The sequence below is a fragment of the Rhopalosiphum maidis genome, chromosome 1 (assembly GCF_003676215.2).
Source record: "Rhopalosiphum maidis isolate BTI-1 chromosome 1, ASM367621v3, whole genome shotgun sequence".
Lineage (NCBI taxonomy): Eukaryota > Metazoa > Arthropoda > Insecta > Hemiptera > Aphididae > Rhopalosiphum > Rhopalosiphum maidis.
In genome coordinates this window covers 70,824,180-70,847,375 of record NC_040877.1, presented here as the reverse complement: position 1 = coordinate 70,847,375, position 23,196 = coordinate 70,824,180, and the positions used below count along the sequence as shown (strand labels likewise).

The following is a 23,196-nucleotide window of genomic DNA, read 5'->3' as shown; positions in this document are numbered from 1 at the left end:
TAGAAGAATATTTTTATACTGCGATATACCTCTAATTCTTTTTAGATACTTTTACGCTGAAAGTTGTTGTAGATATGACATTAATATCATTATTTAGACATATACATTGTATAATATTTAGTTTACTAACTTTTTTTCTTGTTTTATTTATTTCTCATGTTTGTATACGTTTCTGTGTACAAATAATTAATTATTCATCTATTTAAATTTAATATACATCATACACTTCAATTTTATACCTCTAAAAAATAATAAATTCCTTTAAAATAAAAATAAAAAACTCATGATAAATATTACAATTTAAATTTTAATCAAAACTTTTTTTTTTAATTCTGAACAGTTTTTAATTATCAGCAAAATTATTAAAAACTCGATCTTAAAATAATAATATTAATTAGAATGCATTATTAAAATAGTAACGTATTATCTTCATTTGAAAGTAGCGATTGGATATTAGTTATACAAAACCATCTGCTGTTAGTTAATTAATTGATATAATATAATATTTTTTTTTTGGAATATATTATTTTTATTGTTCTTGGAATTTCAATACAAGATAATGATAGAAACTTTAAAAAAATTATGATTCTAAATAACGTGTTATTCAAGTAAAATATAATTTATTTGTTTTATTTCGTAGATTTTTAATTATCTATTTATTTTAGTAAAAATCTATTTATGAATATTAAATTAAAAAGTTAGTCTTTATTTTACTAAAAAAAATGTTTAAATGTATTATAGTTTATGGAACTGCTAAATGTTAACCATACTATTTTCATTTTAACTATTAAATTTTATATTCTTAAAAATAATTTATCTAAAAAAATATATTTTATCTAATCTAAAATTGAATCAAATATGCATATCAATAAAAATGGAATATTTGTTTCAGAAATATTACACGAAAAGTGTTTCATTTTTTTTTTGTTTTTTATAAATGTGTAATATATATAATTTATTGTAGTTGACATCGATAGATTTTTTTTTGTGTACAATGATTTCTTCATTAATACTATTAACATTAGCACTTATATTTAACTATCTATAAGCTACAGTATGAAATAGGTATAATTTTATTTATAGCATGTTTTAAAGTAAACAAAAAAGTTTAATATAATAGGTAATCGATTCTGAACAAAATTCTTTTAGACATCTAATGTATTATTGTACGCTCTACTCGTATAAGTGTACTATATTAAATTATTGATTTGCAGCATGTATCAGATAATCCAAATATGCTAGTGATTAAACTTAAACCACATTTTAAAATAAAGCTAATGGGATCATAATCGCAATTTGGTTCGCCAATATTACCATAATCTTCTGTAGTAGTCTCAAGCTGTTCTACATCCGGAAGCTTAGTTGTTACTTCGTATTTTGTCACTTCTGTATTTGTGTTCTTTGATTCATTTGAAGGCATTGTAGGTGGTTGAGGTATTGATGACACAGAAGGCATTGTTGGTATCTGCGGTATTGAAGGTTTTGGCAAAGAAGGCAAAGACGGCATTGATGGCATAGAAGGCATTGATGGCATAGAAGGCATTGATGGCATTGTTGGCATTGTTGGCATTGATGGCATAGAAGGCATTGAAGGCATTTGAGGTAATGAACGAACGGTTCTAGTCTCATCGTCATTGGACGGAGGGCGATAAGTTCCTTCAGGGGGTTGTTCTTCAACAAGTTCTAGTGATCTTTTCACTTTGTTCATCGAATCTTCATTTAAAATTCCGCGTTCTAATTCATTATAATAATCGTAATCAATTGGCTCTTCTTCGTTTTGTATCAAAATGGTCATACTATTTGTTTTGTTATCATTTTTTACGTCTTTGTAATAATATAACCATAGAATAAAAGTATATCTACTAAAATATTCCATGATTGAAGAATTTTCTATGATATTATTTTCGAAACAATTCTGATCATTTGATGAATATTCTGGCAAATCTGTTGATAAATTGTTTTAAATAAGTATTAAAATAAATTACTTTTCATGTTAAATAGTTGAATAATATACAAACATTTTTAATATTTGTACCGAATTTTTCAATTCGTTAGGTCATGGATTACTTTTATACTATTTCATTGAAATAATAATTGACAGTATTAATATTTTTTAAACAAATTACTTTTATTTTTTCTGTTATAATTAAGTGGCTTATTCTTGAACTACAGTTGACTGATGCGTAAAAAGTAATTTAGATAATAGGATCAAACGACGGACGACAAAAGTGGTTAAAAATATCGTAAATAACAAACACAAATGTCTCCTCGGAGTAATATTAAAATGTGAATTATTTTAAAAATTATATGTAGTTACTATAGCTATTAGCATACTTACCTACGCTTAAACTTTGTTCGGGTCTTCTGATTACTTTAGAATAAGTAAACTTTGAGATTTGGCATACCTGTAATATACAAATTACAATTAACTTTAATTAAACTAAATCATAAAGATGTATGGTATAATAATAATATATATAGCATATAATAATTTTAAATAGTGTATAGGAATATGATTTGATCAATCATATTTCATTTATTTAATAACCCAGTAAAGTTGCTGTGAATATAAAAAAAAAAAAAAAATGATAATCTTTAAATGCATTGTAAAATGTGGAGAAACGAGAACCAAGATTTTCTGAGAAAACCCTTGACGTGTAATTGCGAATTTAAAGGACTCACCAATCATGTGTCTCATGGGAATTCATGACGAATTACGGATGTTATATGTGTTTGAACAACGATTTGGAGAGCAATCGAAACGACGTAGCAGAATCGACAAAATGATGTTACAATATGGTCGGCAATTTAAAAATGCTCGTAGATAGCTACAATTAAAATCTAATGTCTTCTAAAATTGACACACACGCATTTTCACTCGGGAAATAGTAAAACAAAAACGTCGGCTTATATTTACTGACGAAAATTGTATAACAAGAAAGTGTTATGAACCCCATTATATGTTTCTTATGAAAGAGTCTTTATAACAGGAGCAAAATAAATTGACAGACTAAGAAAAAACTTTGAAATCACAGGGCATGATTTAATTCAATATAAATTAATGACAACCTAAAGATTATATATTGACAAAAAATGTATGAATAATATTTATAGTTCAAAAACAAATGTATCACTTTTACACTGCAGTGTTTAAATTTAAATAAATTATTTCTAAATTATTCCTAAAAAATATCAAATATTAATTTAAATAAATGTATTTAAATTATGAATAATGATTTTAATGTTCTATTTTACATTTTTTGTGGAATACAAATATAAATATTTTTATGATAACACATTCAATTGATTACAAATTATGACCACAAACGTATTTCGAGGCAAATGTATTGGTCGATAATAATTGTTACATAAAAGTGCCTATATTATACTCCTATGTTGTACGCATGGTATATGTAATTAAAAAAACATTTGTTTTTATATTTTCTGTTTAAAATTGAAACATCTATTTTACATAAATAAATAATAAAAATGGTATCGCTCCATTTAAAATCTAATAGGTACGATTAATAACAATGTGTACAGTATTATAATTTTCAACTAATTTAATAATATTAATGGTTTTCTTATTGATAATAGAAAAAAGCAAAAACTTCACGTTTTCATAAATTTTTATAAATGTATATTATTATAATATAATGAAAACATTGAAAACTACTGCACCATAAAATCACATACCTGTGTATACACCATAAATGAAAATATTTTATTAATTAAGTATTTCAACCTTAAAAGTAATTTGTTTTGTAAAATATTACTTAAATCTTTATAAAAATCTAAGTAAATAATATTAATAATAATTATAAATACTTTCTGGTAAAGATGAATTTATTTAACTTTATTATTATTATTATTGTTTCATGTAGAAACTAAACGACATTTAACAATGATACTTGAAAATGATACTTACATAAAGGAAAACACAAATATATTGTATTACGATCATGGTATTTTGTGAAGTACACCATACACAAGAATGAATAATGTGCTTTTGACTGCAAATCATAAAATTTAGATAAACCGCATAATATTATACTGACTTTAAGCTTCCTGTTTTTCTCTCTGATAACTATAATATTCGAGAGTATTTATGTGTGCTTGCGTGTATCTATTATGTGTATGTCTCTTTGTGTTATAATAAATTTATATTCAGGATTCAAAAATTGTGTCCTCTATTCAATATGTACGAATATCCATTATTATAGGACGATTTACAAACAGATTAAAAATGTATCAAAATTGCATGTATAATAATAATAATAATAATAATAATAATAACAATGTGATTATATTACATTACATAGTTTGTTAATCGGTGGAAAAAAGTCTTTGATGACCTTCCGATTGTAATTTTCGTGGTAGTCATATTTCAATGCAATAACCTATTATTAGAAGAAAAACTAGATTTATTACACTTTATGATTTAATATTGTAATTTATAAAACGCTGTACTTAAATAGTACGTTATTGTTGGTATGTACTTACCAAACCATTTTAGTATAAATACATACTTATCTTTACGTATTTAACATATTTATCAGTTACGAAATGACTAATGACTATAATACTTATAAAATAAAATATGTTTTAAAAAAATACTTATTATTTTTCTTAAAATGATTTAGATTGTTTTTATTATGTAAATAGGTAGGTAGCATAATATCATAAACTCATATTCTCTTGTTAAAAATAATAAAAACATTTATGTATAAAGACTAATGTGTTACATAGTAATGACATTGCGACTTATGATATTATTTATTTTATTTCAAACGTTTACTTTAATATCAATAGAGAATGAAAAGGCCATTAAATTCTTATACTTGTATGAGTTTAAACCTAGTTGTTTTAACATTTATTCAAAATATAGTCAGCACAAAGTAGACGTATTGAAAAAAATTACAATTTATTGTAATACGCAAATTATATGTATTAACATAAAATATTAATAAAAAAATCATTTAGAGTTAAAATGTGGGCTAAATTTAACATTTGTTTATTTTAGGGGCAACTTTAATTTAAAGAAAAAATTGTTGTTTTTTTTTTTAAAACTTATTTGCCGAATTTCTAAAAGATATTCAAGAAATGTTGACAAAACGTTTGCTCGTATATTTTTCATACCATGACGTACCCTATGTCGAAAAGTAAAGAGCAGAGGAAACGAATGAAACTCGTATATGTATAGTGTATAATAGTGTATACGAATATGTGTGTAATACGTATAATGACTGATGAAGGACGTCTGACGCGTGACGGGTATTGTGACTGATAAGAAGCAATAAAACGCGGCACCATATGATAAATGCATATTTAAAACGCAGTAACTTGACTCCGGAGGATATGCATCAATCAGGATAAAAACCATGGCACGTAAACCAACAAATCCTTTCTCCACACGTTACACGCCCTGGCAAGAGCATAAAAATATGATATTAAACGCACACGCCTGTGATGTTCAATATTTGTATAAAATTCATTTTATTCGTATTTAATAATAATACAGGTACCATGAACAACGGTTCCATGAAAAAATATCTGAAATCAAAATGTTGATATTAAAAATGTCCATTTGGAGGAATAGTATAAATATTTTACGTTGTATACAAGGTGATACGTAAATATAGGAAAATTCCAACTTCTCCATAGTCTAGTTCAGAAGTTACGTTAAGCGGTGATCAATGCACTATAGGTAACAATTATCAAACTAAAGACAGAATCAATTTTATTCGAAAATAGTTTTGTTAAATTTAAATTGTTGTATAATATGTTGTTATTTTTGGTTAATAATTAAGAGTAAACTATAACTAAGTTAATAAATCTCTCTAACTGTGTGATTATGCATATCAAATTACATGGAAACTAGAAATGTTAAAAATGAAGATAAAAGAGATCAAAAATAAACTTTAAAACGAGCATGAAAAAAATATATGTTTGATACCGGAACTGAAAGAATATTTAAAAAAAAATGCGTGAATTATATAAATAATGAAAAAATAATATTAAATTTTAATAATTGTGGTTATAGACAAAAATTTTACCGTGCACATTTTTAATTTTAGACATTTTTTAAACCGACCTTTTTTCTAAGAAAATTTTCCTCCATAATTTTAGTATAATATTATCACTAAGACATGAGATATTCGAATTCAGACAGTTTTATGATTTATATATAGTACATATATGTTATATAAACGCGAGCAAATGCGGATAGAACGTAAAAAAATATACCTAAACAATATGGTATATATTACAGGTATCTTGTTATCTTTTCGGCTATATAACAAAACCAATAGCATATTGTTTATCGGGTTATCTGGCGTAAACGAAACCTTAGAGTAAGTACTTGATCGCCAAAAACATTGCAATTTTAAATTGATCGAATGTACATTTCAGCACACAATAAAAATATTTCTGAGATAAAATATATATGTACGCAATAATCCTGTTAAGTAACTGAAATATTTTTTAAATATTATTATTGTTGTTCGTGTTTTTATGAATAATAAACATTCAGATTCCAGACATATTATAGTTGGTAATCTACTCCACAAGCCCAACTATATTATTGAATGGTGTTAAGATGATTGGAATAATATCACACGCAGTTATTATTTATTATATAATATGTAATCAAAAATTTTTTGTAAGAAGTTGTACATTTAATTTATATATTAAAATATTATACTATTAATATACTATAATACTATAACAACAGAAAACAAAATCGTATGTCCCTAAAATTGAACAACTTGGAAAACACCTGATGAAATATGTATCTTTTTTTTCAATTTAATTAAAATGTTTATAGTTTTCCTAGTTGCTACATTTGTATAACTTATTGTATTATAATATAAACTATGACTTGTAATAAACAGTTTGGTTTACCTAATTAAATTCTTGTACAATAAACTATCTTAAACCAAATATCGAAATTAAATTATTGTGTATGTATTGTATAATATTTATTTATTTTATTTTTTATTATTAATATTAAATAATGAGGATTATTCACAATCCCGTTACTAGCGTAGTGACAACTATTGTTGGTTATCATTGTTTAAATGTATGTATAATTCAAACATACAAAAATATTTCTTATCGTACATCATTAAAAATAACCAAGACATAAAACAATACATGTTTGTTAACTGTCTACTCCAATACCCATCAAATATGAATGATGAGTCGCTTTTATTATAAATTTTGTTTTTTGAACATGCTAAAAATGTCTCAGTTTTCTAAACAATGCGTCATGGCTGTCCTGAATTAACAGTATCACTGTCATAGGCTACGTATGAACTGTGTGACTTACTGAAAATAATTGGAACAAAAGCTTTTAATTTTAGCACAAACTATTACTGATTTTGCGCACCTAAAGAATGTCAACTTAAAAATTTTTGTGAAACTTTATTTTATTGCTCATCGTAGGGGACGGTTTACTTAAATAATCATAAATATTAAATACAAATAAAAACGGCATGGTAACGATGACATTAAGAATACAACATTATTATGTACAAACAAATACTAAAACGTACGCTCGAGAAAAAAAAAGGTTTTGAATGTATTGACAGTAGAATGATTATGTAATCATATAAAAAAAGTTGATATCAAATAAATTTGATTAGGTGTTGAGGGTCAAAATATGAACAAATGGTTCAATTACTTAGATATTTGTATAAACGTAGTAGCAACTAATTTATGCTGATTAAATTCTTTTTTAAGGGGCATTTTTAAAAGTCTAAATAAATGAGCTGACAAGTAAAAATATTTAATGCTTGCGTTTTTTTTTTTTTTTATTATAGTATAATAGTATTTAAACAGCAACGCTCAGTATTCGAGTTTGATAAAAGGTGCAATTATTATTAGAAAAAAAAATAATAAATAAAAAGTAAAAAAAGTAGGTAGGTACTGTAAAGTTTGAGAGACGCGTCAAATAAGAGAAATACTCAATACGAGTGTTTCAAACGGACGATTATTTCGCAAACAGAAAAAAAAAATAATAAATAAATAAAACACATTTGAACACAATCAGTTGTGAGACTAACCAATAGTGAATAATTTTGTTTGTATATGTTGTTATTGTTTTTGATGTTCACGAAATTTCTTTTTTCTTTTTATTTTAACCCGACCGACCTACGTCTGAATAATACCAAACGCATTTATGTATATTGTACGTGTATGTAGAGGTACTTTTCTCCCATTGCCGAGCCGTCTACCTACTCTACCGCGGGTCTGTGGGAAATCAAAAATTGCTATCGAATCAGATCGGATGATTTATTTTCATTGCGGGAACCGGGTGTCACGGCGACATGTGTGTTTCTCGTCGATAACTCGCAAAATGCACAAAACTTGTCACGCCTCGCTGACGACTGATCTCCTGTGTATACATTTACGTACGTGCATATAAGGGAAACGAGACGTGGGATTTGTGAGAGTATTATTGCCGGATGTCCTAAAAGTATGCCGAATACTATATAATAGTACCTATAACTAGTAGACAAAAATATTTCGTCTTCTTGCTGTCACTATGATGGCAATTTATTCGTTCGTAAGGAACCGAAGACTTTGTGACTTAATACAGTGCCTTTACGACTATCTGTTTATTGTTACTTTTTAGTTCGATAAACATTATAAAAGGATATGAATTTATTATAACTAGTAACGGCTACTAATTTAATATGTAAATGCATTTGTATAGTAAACAGTTAAATTATATAATTAATAAAACGATTATTGTCGAAACAACATTCTATTAAGGTTAACATTTTTTTCATTCAAGTACAATGCAATCGCAGTCAAAACCAATTATGTACTTTTTTTTTATATTTAATGATTATTTTTTTTATAAGGAGCGTTGTTGTGCACACCATAACCGATCGTGTTAAGGATAAGTGGTTTAAAGTATTTTACTGGTTTTAAACCATATAATTTGTAACTGTAGATGAATTCTGTAATAATTCGATAAGGTAGGTTAATGGAAATTTTATTTTCTGTTTGTTTTAAACTATCAAAAGCGTGTTAACGACAAATTGAAAAAATGAATTTTATAAATAAGGTTTTTGATAGCTTAACAATAATTTTTGTTAATAAAATCAATCATACATTTTACTGTGAAACCTCTTTCCCCGAAATACTCTATCTCTTTTTTTATCGATTAAAATGGTAATAATTCTGAAAATCATAGAGTTTAAAGTATAAACATTAAAAACTTATCATTTTATTCATATCATGTTTTTGGAGTATTCATATAAGCTAATAATGATTTCTGTAGGACCATTGGCTATTTGGTTTTGTAACATTTTTTTTTTTTTTTTTTTTAAGAAAGAATTTTTATAGTTAGACGTATACAAAGCAGAATACCAGAAGATCATCATAATAACTCTTTCGAATTATCAAATGATGAGGTTTAGTTTTCCATTTCTTAAGAATAAACGAGATTTTTAATTAGATAATATACTTGTAGTTATTTGTTTTCCAGATAATTTCCAGAAATAATAATAATATATTAATAATTATATTTATGAACGTTATACACAAATATGTAAAAATTAAAACTATTAAGAAACTGTGGTCTTGAAAAAAAAATGTTTTATAATAAATATGTACACATATTTTTAGTAAATATCTATTTTCTCTATTATCTTATTTATCAGACTTAACGTTTGGAACAAAAATTTTAAAGCAGAACATTAAATATTTTATTAGTTTTAATGTAAGTAGTATTGATATACAAATATACTGTAATTCTAGTTCTTATTTCTAAATTTTCTTTGATTGTTGTAATTTTAGTCTCAGTACTTTAAAATAATGTTAATGATAATACTCTAATACTCTACTCTACTTTTTTTCTTTGATGTATAGAAAACACATTTCACTACACACAATCCTTTACAGATATTTTGTTATGTATCATAAAATTGGTGGTACGGCGCATTAGATAGATAAAATAGGTACATGACTGAACAAAGTACCATTATGAATTACTATTATTATTTATTTATTATTTATTATTAGAAAACAAATCAATTCGTGACCAATGCTAAATCTCCTCGCACAAAAATTCACGATCTATGTAATCGTTGACACGCAGACTAAACCTTTATAATTTGTTGGAAAAAATACTGTTTTAAGGGAAGGTTCATTAAATATTTTGTCATAGAAATATCAATATTATAATTTAGTATAATGCGCATATTTTGAATGAACGAAACTATTTCGATAAATGTTATGACTTTATCAATAAGATTACAAGAATAATTCTAAATTTATGATTTATGGTAAAATACGACAAACGTAGTTATCGTAATTACATTTTGCATTGTATTGTAATTTTTTTCTAACCATCTAGCTAGAAAGTAACATCAGGTTAATATTTAAATTTTCATTGTAAAAATTTTCAACAAGCGATATTAAAAATAATTTTCTGTTTTTAAGGTAATTTTTCAACTCGTCTTAAAAAAAAAAAAAATGTTTTTTTTAGTCTGATCGAAATTTAAAATAAATGTGTATACATCTATTGTTTAGTTTATACTAATAAAATATAATTTATTGTAGAGTCTACAATCGTTATTATTTTGAAAATATTAAAATTTTTTTGACAATATTATTCTAACTTAATTTTAATTGCAAAACAACATTTTCTAAAAAGTTTAAACTTTTTGAAATGAGTGTAGACACTTCAATCAATCAACTTGTATAAACATTAAAAATTAAAAAAATTAAACAAAAAATAATTGATTAACCTTTGAAATTTAAAATAAAAATATCATAAGACTCGTTAAATATGTGCATTTCATAAATCATTTTGTATGAAAAAGAAAGAGTTTACGCTTGGGCAGCAATAGGTAGATGAACTGTGTTGAAGTAAGAGAAGATCATTCAGTGTGATGTCAAATATCCTTTTGGTTGATATTGTATTTCACTCACATATGCGCAAAGTACCTGCAAAAAGAAGTTCACGTACACAAAATAAAATATTGGTTTGTAAAGAAGAATGTCTTTGACGATTTGTAAGACTCGGGCTGACAGGACACAAATGAAATGAACAACTTAAAAAATTGCTCAAGTGAATACATGTAAATGTAAATTTATATTAGAAATACATTATCGTTATGTTCTGGTTGGTTTCACTGACTTGGTTGAACTAAAATATTCAAAATACACATATTTATAATTTACTTGAGTTTAATAGACAAATAAATTATTCACGAAATTCAGATGCAATTGTCTAATATGTTTGTCAAAGAAATGTAAACGATGTTTGTCGGCTTTCAGTTAAGGCGAATTTATGAAGGAATTGTTATTGCAACAATAAGTATATTATTATATAACACTTTTATTACTGACATTTTTCTTTGACGTTATACTTTGTGTTTCTTATTATTGGAGCATTTCTTACAACGGCCATTAAAAAGTTTAGACAGATAGTTTAGCATTAACAACACTGGTGTTCTGTAACGTATATTATATACTGGAAGTAACTTACATTTTCATTATGGATTGCGGAACTACGAATTATTCGACCAAATTTTTTGTGTCCCGAATATTTTTTTTTTTTTTTTTAGGAAATCACACGGAAGGTTTCACAAATGTGAATATTAAAACATATCTTCCTTTGATAGTTAAAAAGAAATATATTTATTTAGAAAAAAAAACCCGAATAAGATATTATAAAAAATTATATCGAATAAAAAATATGATATACGTTCCCGAAATAAAAGGTACTATATTATCATTGATATCCGACCGTCAGCATTTATGGAAATGTAAACCGATATCACTCTCGTTCGTCGATCACTTACATGTATACGTAGCTCTGTAGCAGTCACTATATTATTATTATACAGTTGACATGCTAATTTTTTTCTCCAAAAGAGTCAATACCTCGCGTTGCAGTATCATTTTTATATTGTTTTCGCCTCATTGACGTTTCTGCTCGCAATGTGAGTGAACATTTTGCATCGAATTTCTCGTTATTCAATAGACGCTTGTTTTAGTTTCTCTTGTTCATTTTTGCATATCAAACGAACTCTGTACCTAAGTGTTGAAAAGTATCTTTTATTAATAATTTTAACCATTACACAGTAAACGATTAACGAGGACAAGTCGCATAATTATTAAATGGGGTACACACCCTCATGCGTCGCATGATGAACTTGTTTATCACACGAATTATTAAGGTTTCTCGTCATCGTTAAAATCAATACATTTTAATTGATTTCTTACACTGAATGCGTGCAAAATAACATTAATAATCGTCAATCCAAAATATGATTATAATGTATTAGATTCAGTTAGATCACTCAATAAAACGATTACAGTAAACTAGGCGAGGTTTCTATAATATGTGGTCCATTTTTTTAATTATATTTTCTCAATTATGTATTTAAATTTCTGTATAAAATATTATCTATTAAATTAGATTATACTATTTGTATTTCTCGAGTAAAAAAAAAATATATATAAAAATATATGTATTTTATTAGGAAAATTACAATAACAAAATCTTTATTTACGGATCACATGTATAAAAATAATATGCAGTTTTACATAGTTTATTATGAAACATATTTAATAATAATAATAAACTAATGAAAACAGTGTGAAACTGTAAACTATTTATAATATTTTAGTTTATTACTGTAAATATAAAATTTGCAAATTCCCAAAATTAAATTGTATTTTAATTGTACAGTCATCAAATGTTAATTAATTTTAAGACTGACTTAAACTATTTTCTTAATATAATTCTTCAAGAATTAAATCTCTTTTAATAATTAATAATTATATAATTATATTTAGAAAATTAAAATTTAAACAAGTAAAAGTTGCAGGTAGGTATTTATTATGCATTCAAAAATTTAGGTATACACGTACGGTGGTAAAATACTATTTTAATTATATTTTTCAATAATGATATTTGACTACTACTAATATTAATTTAATTATCTGTATTTCATAGCAATAATTTTCAATTTTAAAAAAAAAAAAATTTAAGTGCATGTAATTAGATAAAGCGCATATGATTAGATCATGGATAAAAAAAAATACTGCGACATAAGCACTGTGTATATAGTATTATAAATAATTAATTTCTATAGAGGAAATTTTCTTAAAAATTATACAAAATTATGAATATAAATAAACAAATGAATAAAAAAATGTCTATTTATTTTAAAGTTATATCATAAAAACTGATATCTAATGAAAAGTTATAATCTTATTTTGTATTTAATTAATTTTTTTTTACTAAGTAAATAAAGCTTCAACATCTAAGGTCATTATCCCAAATTTTTTACATATTGATCTAATTCTATAGGGGTACATGTATTGAGGGGGAAATTGATAATATAAATTACTTTAAAGTAGTTTTGATAGGCCGTGAAAAATATAAAGATATTTCACAAACTTATTTTTATTTTAACTAATAGAAGATAAATGAAAATAAATAATGTAACAAAATATAAAATGTTCATATTTTGTTGACACATATAATTGGAGCCTTGTGTTATGTGTATATCTATATCAGTCAGGTAAGTTACAGGCAGGATTGGGCAAGATACCTAAAAAAAAGTATCTAAATACAAGATACATGATACATTTATAACTAATATCTAAATACAAGATACAAAGTACTATAATATTTTTTAAAGATACTAGATACAAGATACAATTGTATCTAAGATACTACCCAACCCTGGTTACAGGTAGAACATAATTTCCGATTTTATAGAGCAATAATAACAATTTATTAAACTGCCTACTGTTTGATCTATACTATGTAGTGCGAACATATTTGTACGAACCAAACATCAACCTTTTTGTTATTTTATTAAATGTTTGTTGTGTTGGTTTATGCGGTACTGGACAAAGCTGAAATAGATCGTCAAAACTGAAAAGCTTAAAGTGCTTAGCTTAAAAGTGAATTTTAATTAGTCGGCATTTCAGTATAATATAGTCAATGGATGTGTTTACACGGATGCGTATAAAGTTTGTTGAAACTAGTCAAACACTCGTTCTCAATTTCACTTTCACTTCCTGGATTTTTAATTAACAATTAGTGATCTGTCCATTTTGCAAAATTTCATAAAACTCCTAAGTGCACGGACACTGCTTTAGTCATTTTTATATTATTTTTGTGTTACTAAATCAAAATAAATTAAATGTTTATCAACAATATATGTTGGAAAATGACCAAGAATTTCCACATTTAATTAATATTTCTTTGAATGTTTAATGAAAAATAGTTATACGAATGAATTATCATGAGTGTTTTATAATAGTTTTGATTCAGAACAATAAATCATAATTGTAACCTACGTAGTCACGTGGAATCGAAGATATAATTCTCCAAAATTAGTATCCTTATTCTTATTCCCGACTAAAGTATATCATCTAACATGTTTTTAAATACATTTAAAAAATGTATAATTATTACTTTTAATTTTTGAATAATCAGAAAGAAATGATAATATTTATTTGTTATTAAAAATTAACAATCTATCAATATAATATAATTGATGTTACCAAGTAATGTAAATATTAATCTTAAAGATATTTACAACCATAACTACCTAATATATCTTTAATCTTTAAAGTTTTAGATAATTTTACAAATTTTGATCAATATCATCATTGAATTATTATAAGATCATAAAAAGATTTTATTAATCCGAGAAACATCTTTTTATTCTGTCAACTGATCTTTTACAAGTTATTAAATCGTTTTACATGTTCATGCGCAGCATATTTAAATTTTTCACCATTAAATTGTATTTGTAATGTTTATATTATCTCAAAATAAAAAATACAATAGAGTAGAAATAAATAGTTACTAATAATATAACAACTACACGCAATTCAAGTAAACTTTGATGAGTAATATAATACCATACCAAGAATATTATGCATGACTTATCAATTAGTTATTCACCAACAGCTGCACCATCTCATAAAAATAGAATACCGATATTGGTTTAGATTGTGTTTATCTTTACAAATTAGTATTAAAATATATGATAATTTATCATTAGAAAATAATATTACAGTAATAGTTATATTAATATATTATATATTTTATATATACAAACCATGTTTATTTTTAAGCTAAATTAAAATCACATACAATTATATAATATTTTATCATGTTTATCTCGTTTCTACTTAACATATTCTTATAATGTATAAATTCTAAGTGAGAATAAAATTAATTGGTCTCAAATTGATTTAAAGTACTTTTTGAATTACTTGCTTATAATAAAACTCAATAAATTCTATGAAAAATCACTATTTTTTTATTGTATAATATTAATAGATTATAAAATACCAAATTTAAATTTAATCACAGTCATTTTTACGAATATTTCCGATTTTTTTAAAAGAAAGTATAAAAACCAGATATTTAAACTTTTAATTTTGTTTTACTTGTAATAGGTAATCCTTGAAACTTTAAATTTTCACATAATCCAATACTCAATGGCATGCATTTCATCAGATTATCAAGTATGATGATATAAATAAATAAAAATTACTAATTTACTATCTTCCAAATAAAAAAAGGGATGATGCTTCAAAAAAATCTTAACATTTACTATATACCAATCAAATAATAGCTTTTTCTGTCATAAGTGAACATAAAATATTCAGAAATCAAAGGTAAATGTCATTCTATTTTATTTTCCAATACGTGTTATTTAATAGTACCTACTTAAAAGTAGCAAAATATTACATTTTACAACGAAAGTTTATTAGATCTTGTTTTATTTAAACTTAATAACTATTATAATTATAACAGTATTTTAATTTTATTTCATTAGGTTACCCAATGTTTAAATCCAATAATTTATTTTTAAATCATTAAAAAATGAAATTTTTTCATCTCACTATGAAACTAATGATATTTATTTAATTATACATCCCAACAACAACCTATATATTCAATACATTCGTAAGCACATTAATATGAATATTGTATTTAAATAAGGTAATCTTATTATTAAAATATGGCTTCACCGTCTGATTGCTATAGTTTTTTAAACATTTAAAATATTCATAAAAAAATGATTAAACATTTCTTTCAAATGTAAAAAAAATTTCAAAATATAGAGTTTTACTAAGAATAAAGAAACAAAATGAATAATTACATTCATTATAGTTTCTATTGTACCTATATCTAGTCTATTAATACTTAACAATATGTAAAACTATATTATGATGGATAATTAATTATAAACAGATTTTTAATATTTATTTATAAATCTATATGAATATTATTTTATATTTTGTTTTATAAAATCAATAGCTTTTTATTATTTAAAATTATTAAGTATTGTTTATAAAAACACAAAAAATATTATATTAATAGGATATAACCAAATTGAATTTTGATGTATGTCGACAGATTGAAAACGTAGTTAACTAACCATCCAAGTTTTATAATAATATTTTAGAACTTCTAGTTAATTCACTAATTAAAATTTACTGTAAGGAAAAATAAAACTTCTAAAACTTTTGTTCAATTAAAGTAAAAATTTATTAAGGTTTAAATTTGTATCAACGATTCAGAAACATTAATAATATATTTAACGACGAATAATTAAAGTAAATAATATGGAAATGTTCCATTAAATTAATATTTAAAGGAATTCACCTATATTTTATTAAATTTTAAAAGTTTGATTTTTATTATGATTTAAATTATTCATACATTGAAAGTATGAAAGTATTTTTATTTTAACTTTTAAAAAATTGAGAAACAATAATATTGAGTTTAAGCATTTTTGTAATAAGACATACATTTTAAAATTAAAAACTTGTGTTTAATTACATCATTTATTAGAAATTTAATCGAAAAGTTTCTTGTATGAAGCACAATTGATGTTCATCCATAGCTGCAAAAACTTCATAGTTAATACACATTTAAATGAATACTTATAATAATTTAGAAGATAAGAGTTAAAATAGTAAAATCTATATCATATTAAAAAACAAATTAATATAATAATTTTTACAAATTTAATATCTTGAAATACAGGAATTTTATATACTAAAAGAAAAAAAAATGTTAGGTTTCAAAGATAGTCATATAACTCAACTATTTAACACGTATGTATTTCTTTAGAGGCTTGCCAATTACCTCATACTGAAATTATGAAGTTATTAAATTATCTTTAGTATACACACACACATCTAGATAGTATTTATGGTTCAGTCATTCGTTCATCCAGCTAGGTTCAATTACATGTTAAGATAACTATGTAGTTCATGAGGAAATGTATCTAACCAGCTAAAAGCATAATTATTAAATATAAACCTACAATCATATTACAATAATATTTAGCCCTTAAAAGAAAGTTTACGTAACTGTAAAATTGTTTCAAGTTCTACCAGCGTATAAAATGCGTAAATATAACATTTAGTATAATATTACATTAATGGTACCTTTAAAGGTACACGACAAATAATTAAAAAGAGTATTTTGAATGTTTTTTTTTTGTGTACGCTATGCTTTATAAGTTACATCATAAATTAATAAGATTCATAGGACGTTATAAAACACAATAATTCGAATCTTGCACCCATAAGTCGGTAAAAACAAACATATTTATCATAACCATGTAAGGTTATACACATAGTGGTACATAGTGGTACACTAGTGGTATATTATCTCTCTCAGCCGTTAAATGACCCAATACTAGTATTTCGACCTGTTCTGTGATGCCACCATGGGTGGGCACAGGCGTGCTATTGCCCTCCTTGAAAATGCCTAGCCCGCACTAAGATTTGAAAATTTACATCAAAACCTAGTTATTAATAAATATTTCTCATTGCATTTTATTAGTATGTGTACGAGGAGAAAATATAAATGTATACTAATATTATATGGAAACACGACAAGTAATATATTCTATGATGTATGTAGTATGTGATGTGATTGTTAGTGTCGTTTGATATGAACATAAAAAGGAGGATAACATAAACAAATTAAATATACATTTCAATCAATAATGTCGGTTGTTCTATTTAAGTTACATGCTCAAACCCATAACTTATTATAAACAATATAAAACATAATTTGTAATTATGCCAAAATTATTTTAATAAGTGGATAGTTAAAAGTACATATTCAAAAAAAAATGTATTAAATTAAATACAATTATTCCTTATTATAGGTATTATTTATTGGCCCTAAAATAAAATTACGAGCCTCGAGTTGGATCTACCAGATACAAAATCCTGATGGAGTAACTGAACCTGACTAAAGTGAATTATTTTTATTGCGAATTTCAACATTAATATTTTTCACCAGTGGTATGATAACGTACAACAATCTTAGTTAAAACTCAAATATGAGTTAAAAGTATAATATACGCTACAGAATGCAATTCAAATAACACAACAGTGATTTTGGAGTTTTTCACCCTGAATAGAATTCCGTGGAAGTAGATTAAGAACAGCAAGACGATGATTAACCAGATATTAAGACTTTTGGAAATTAGACAGAAGTTCTCGGATAGCTTATTTATTGGAAAGAGTTTTATTTGAAAAAAAGGTTATCTAGCGTGTTAATTATCTACCATGAACTTGAAATTACTTAATCAATATATTTTAAAAACGAATTCTATTGTTTTTATGTGAAAAAATATAATTATGGCATATAATTATATATATATATATATGTATAATATTAATTATTATATTACCTGAATATTATTCAATATGTAATTAATAATATTTAATAATTACTTCATGAGTAATTTTTATACCTAATAGATTAGGTACATATATTACTTAAAATAAGCCAAAAATGAATTATTAAATAATAAAATTTTTTAATTTTGTGGTTAATTACGACATTTTATAGTAATAACTACAAATATAAATAGATTTATTTGAGATTAAATATTAAAATAATGCAATATATTCAGTATCGTTTAGAATACCTAAGTTAATTCAATATTTTATATAATACATATTCAATTTAAATGGAGTATTTTTCTGTTTGCAAATCATTATTTATTTAAATTTTTTATATATTAATACTATATTTTTCTATCTACCGACAAGCTAATAAAATAATACATTTTACTAGTTGTTAAGTACTATATAATATTTATTTATAAGTTAATATATATTGTGTATACCATTAAAATTCTATATTATAGTACTAATTTTTTATCGGTAACATTACTATTTGTCTTTAAAAATTAAATTCGTAAACTAGTTAATAATTATACAGTTCTATTATAGTAATTGATAATATTTTAATGTTATCATAAAATAATAAAATATATTAAAAAATTAAAATTAAAATTAAATCATGCAAATAGGTAGTATACCTAATATTATCGGTATACAATATACATATCTACTATAATCAATAATTAATAACTATAATAAAATCAATTATCAATGAGTACAATAATATTTTGTTCTTCGTAGCTTATAAAATATTTTTTTTGTTATTAACACCATCTAAATTATAAATTAAGTTTTTGTACTACAAAAAGGTATAAAATATAAGTATTAAGTGTTATTTATAATTATAAATAAAATTTAGTTTTTTTATTTATAATTTCACCATCAACACACAATTTATTTTATCAATAATAAATTATGAACGTGTTTTTATATTTCTTAGTAAAGTTTATTTTTAATTATTTGTATTTTAAATTATTATAAATCATAAAAAGTAATTTAACTATATATTGATATTTACTAAATGTATTAATACAAAATATAAATATTATTGAAAATAAAAATATCCTTTTAAACCAAATCTAAGAATTTAAATTATTTGTACAATCATATTTTTTAATAACAGTTTTTTATGACAAATTGGCAATTTAAGATAAATCTACAACAATAAAATAATTATTACGAATAAAAGATGTTACGAAAATATTATTTATTAAAATACAAATGCTATGCCAATACTGATTGTTATATTATAATTGTCAGTATTTACAAAGTAAATTTCAAATATTTATTAACTTCCATTTTCATATAAAAAAAGATGTTTCAATCAAATTATAAACATTTTTTTTTTTTATATAGCGTCATATAATATAACAACTACAAAAAATTGAATTCCTACTTCTTTGCATGGATTTTTTCTCTAAACAATGATTTTTTATCCATCACTCGGGGATTGTCAACAATGATTAAATATACAGAGATGAACCCTGAGCTAATATTTGCACTGATAAACTCTTATAGAATTACAACAACTACATGTTGGTTATAAAATATATGAGGGTCACCGGGAGTGTGAATAGCATGATGGAAACGAAAAATATTAAGGTTATTGAATTCGTTATTATTTCTTTTTGCATTTAAAAAGTATAATTAATTCTCCCTCCCCTCCTCCAACCCATGAACCATCCCACCCATCCATCGACTGGTTGTAGAAATTTTCAACCGGCAAGGACCATTCTGAATATAGTTCGCTATTTTAATATTCACAAGGATCGACAAAGAAAATGGTCCAATTACCTTTTGTTAGGTGTACAATCTGGGGTTTCGTCTGGTTATGTATTTTTTTGCTCTTCTTTCCATTTCTCTTTGAAAATTATAAAGACGAGATGAGAATGTATAATAAGACCGTTTATCCTTATTTGAGTTCATTTCTTCATAACGTTATACTTCAGTTTCCAAGTATACTCATCACATAGACTTTCAATCGTCTCTACCCATTATTCAACATAAATATATTACATTGTATAGGTATATAATAATATAATTGGTCACTTTTACACAACTGCACTGTAAGTGATATAGTATTGTATTTATTTAAAAAATATACACTAGTATTTAGTTGGACCTTATTTTATATATTATGTAGTTTATTTATAATATTTAAGGTCACGTAGAAACAATCTTTCCCAAGAGCAATTCGGTTTAGAATAGACATTGGGACATTCAGAATTAGTATTCATAATATTATACATAAAATATTATTATGTTGCATTACTACATTTTTATAATTTCAATGGAATATTTTGTAATATATTGAATTATAGGATTATAATAACAACACTACGACAAAGTTTTATCGATTTGATTTAAAAGCATCCTTATGATCACAATCAAAAAGTTTGAACATTTAAACTTTTTTTATAATATATATATATATATATATATATATATCTTTTATTGAATGTGTTGAATTCTTAAATTATAAATTTATTACATTAAATATGATTTTTTTTACTTTAGATAAATATAAATATATTTATACATACGAGTACACGCACACACATGCATGAACAAAATATATATCATTCTACATAATAATATGGTTATGCTTTTTCAACCAAAAAAAAAAAAAAACAGTTCAGTTCAGTTAAATCTGATGGAACCTAAACTTCTCCCATCAAAATAGCAAGCATATAATGTATGAAACTATGAACATTTTTATTTATTTCCACAGGCTTTATTTTCAAAGCCTTCGGGACCCAAAGCATTCAGCAGTGTTCACAAAGGCCGATTTAAACGACGTATTTCTTATAGTTTATACCATTGCATATACACATTATTGGATCTTATTTTTCGAGCCATCGGTCCGTACCTATATAAATTTGTATGCTGTACACTTGATGTAATATGTTAAATATGTGTACTCCTAAAAACTCCTATTCAATAAATTAATAAGATAAACAAGAACATACATAGTGTCATTGATATCATTGGTTATTTTCCACCATAGTTTATCTATAATGAAAATATTATATTTGAGCCATACATTTTTATTAGTAATTTTTAGTTTACAAGTTTTATTTCTGGTCTTGAACTGTTAAGAATATACATATTATACAAAATGTTAAGATGAAAAATATGCCACTAGATCATAATTATATTAAAAATGAAGTCTTTGTTTGTGTTGGAATAATAAATATATTTTTGGAAAGTATTACGAAGTTGGAGATAAAAATAAAAAGAGGAGTGGAATAGGATCTTTAATGCTATTTTTTATTTTTATTTTTATTTATCACATACGTTACTGAACAATAAAAAGTTTATCTTATCAAATATACCCAACTAGGTAATATATACATAACTTAATTTTAACACAAAGTTCACAGTAAGGTGTATTGAATGTATAATATATTATACTGGATATAATTATTATGATTTAAAAATTATTACAAAACTTGATATATTAGAATTGTTATCATATTTTTATTTTTATTTAGCAAAAACAAAAAAAAAACCTTAAAGTTTCTAAGTATCGCGGTAAATTTGCTTATAGTATATAGTTTTACTAAGTACAGATTTCAAATATTATAAAAATTGTTTAGTAAAAAAAAGAAATTTCCTACTCTTTTAATAAAATTATTATATTCTTTACGTTTAAACCTTTATCATTATTATCTATTGTGAAATAAATAAATTAAAAAAAACAATCGTCATCAAAAAAATAAAAATACTCTAAGTTTTTTCGAGTTAAACTCAGTCATGATTACATAAATTTTGAATATGAAAAATTTAAATCATGATATTAATATGCCATATTGATATTCGACATATAATGCACATTATGTAGTTTTAGTGACATAAAACGTGCCAAATTTCAGGGATAAAAAAAAAGTCACTAAATTCTACGCTAACATTTTTATGATAATACTAAAATATTTTAAATTATAAACCGTCATCAAAATATTAAAAGCTACTCAAAAGTTCTTGGGCGTTTTATTTAATTACAGACCAGAATAGCTCGAATAAAAGTTTTTACCCTGCCCGTCAATTCCACCGTAGACAGATCATAATTCACAATAATAAGCGGTCTACTTTAAAAATGTGAGTTAAAAAACACAATAAATACTAATGCGTTTTGGAATATAATATCGTTTGGACTTCTGTACGTTTAAATACAATATAACAATATAATAAAACACAACATCAATTTGTAACTCGTCATTGCGTGCTTCGGTTCCCAGATGGAAGGAAACACAAGGCAGATAAAGTGGTTAAGTAAATCAAATGTATGTGTATAAAATTTATTTAAATTTATTTCTATTAGGTTATCCCTTAGTTATGTTTTTATTAAAGTTTTGGTTTTTGTAATTTTTAAATATACTAAAATTTTTGCTGGTTTGATCATATTATATTATGTTGATTATTACAATATTGGATTATTATTTACAAATCAAATACTTAGATGTTTTTCAAATCAGT

At 24.2% G+C, this 23,196-nt stretch overlaps 1 protein-coding gene across 1 annotated transcript; it reads right to left on the bottom strand.

Moving 5' to 3' along the window:
* Nucleotides 1–1,060: 1,060 nt before the first annotated feature.
* Nucleotides 1,061–4,123, bottom strand: LOC113549399 (integumentary mucin A.1-like). Its single transcript, XM_026950675.1, has 3 exons — nt 3,929–4,123; nt 2,339–2,405; nt 1,061–1,944 (listed from the first exon to the last, which is right to left on the bottom strand). Exons 1-3 carry the CDS (start codon nt 4,022–4,024, stop codon nt 1,196–1,198), a joined length of 912 nt encoding a protein of 303 aa, XP_026806476.1. The 5' UTR covers nt 4,025–4,123; the 3' UTR covers nt 1,061–1,195.
* Nucleotides 4,124–23,196: the final 19,073 nt, after the last annotated feature.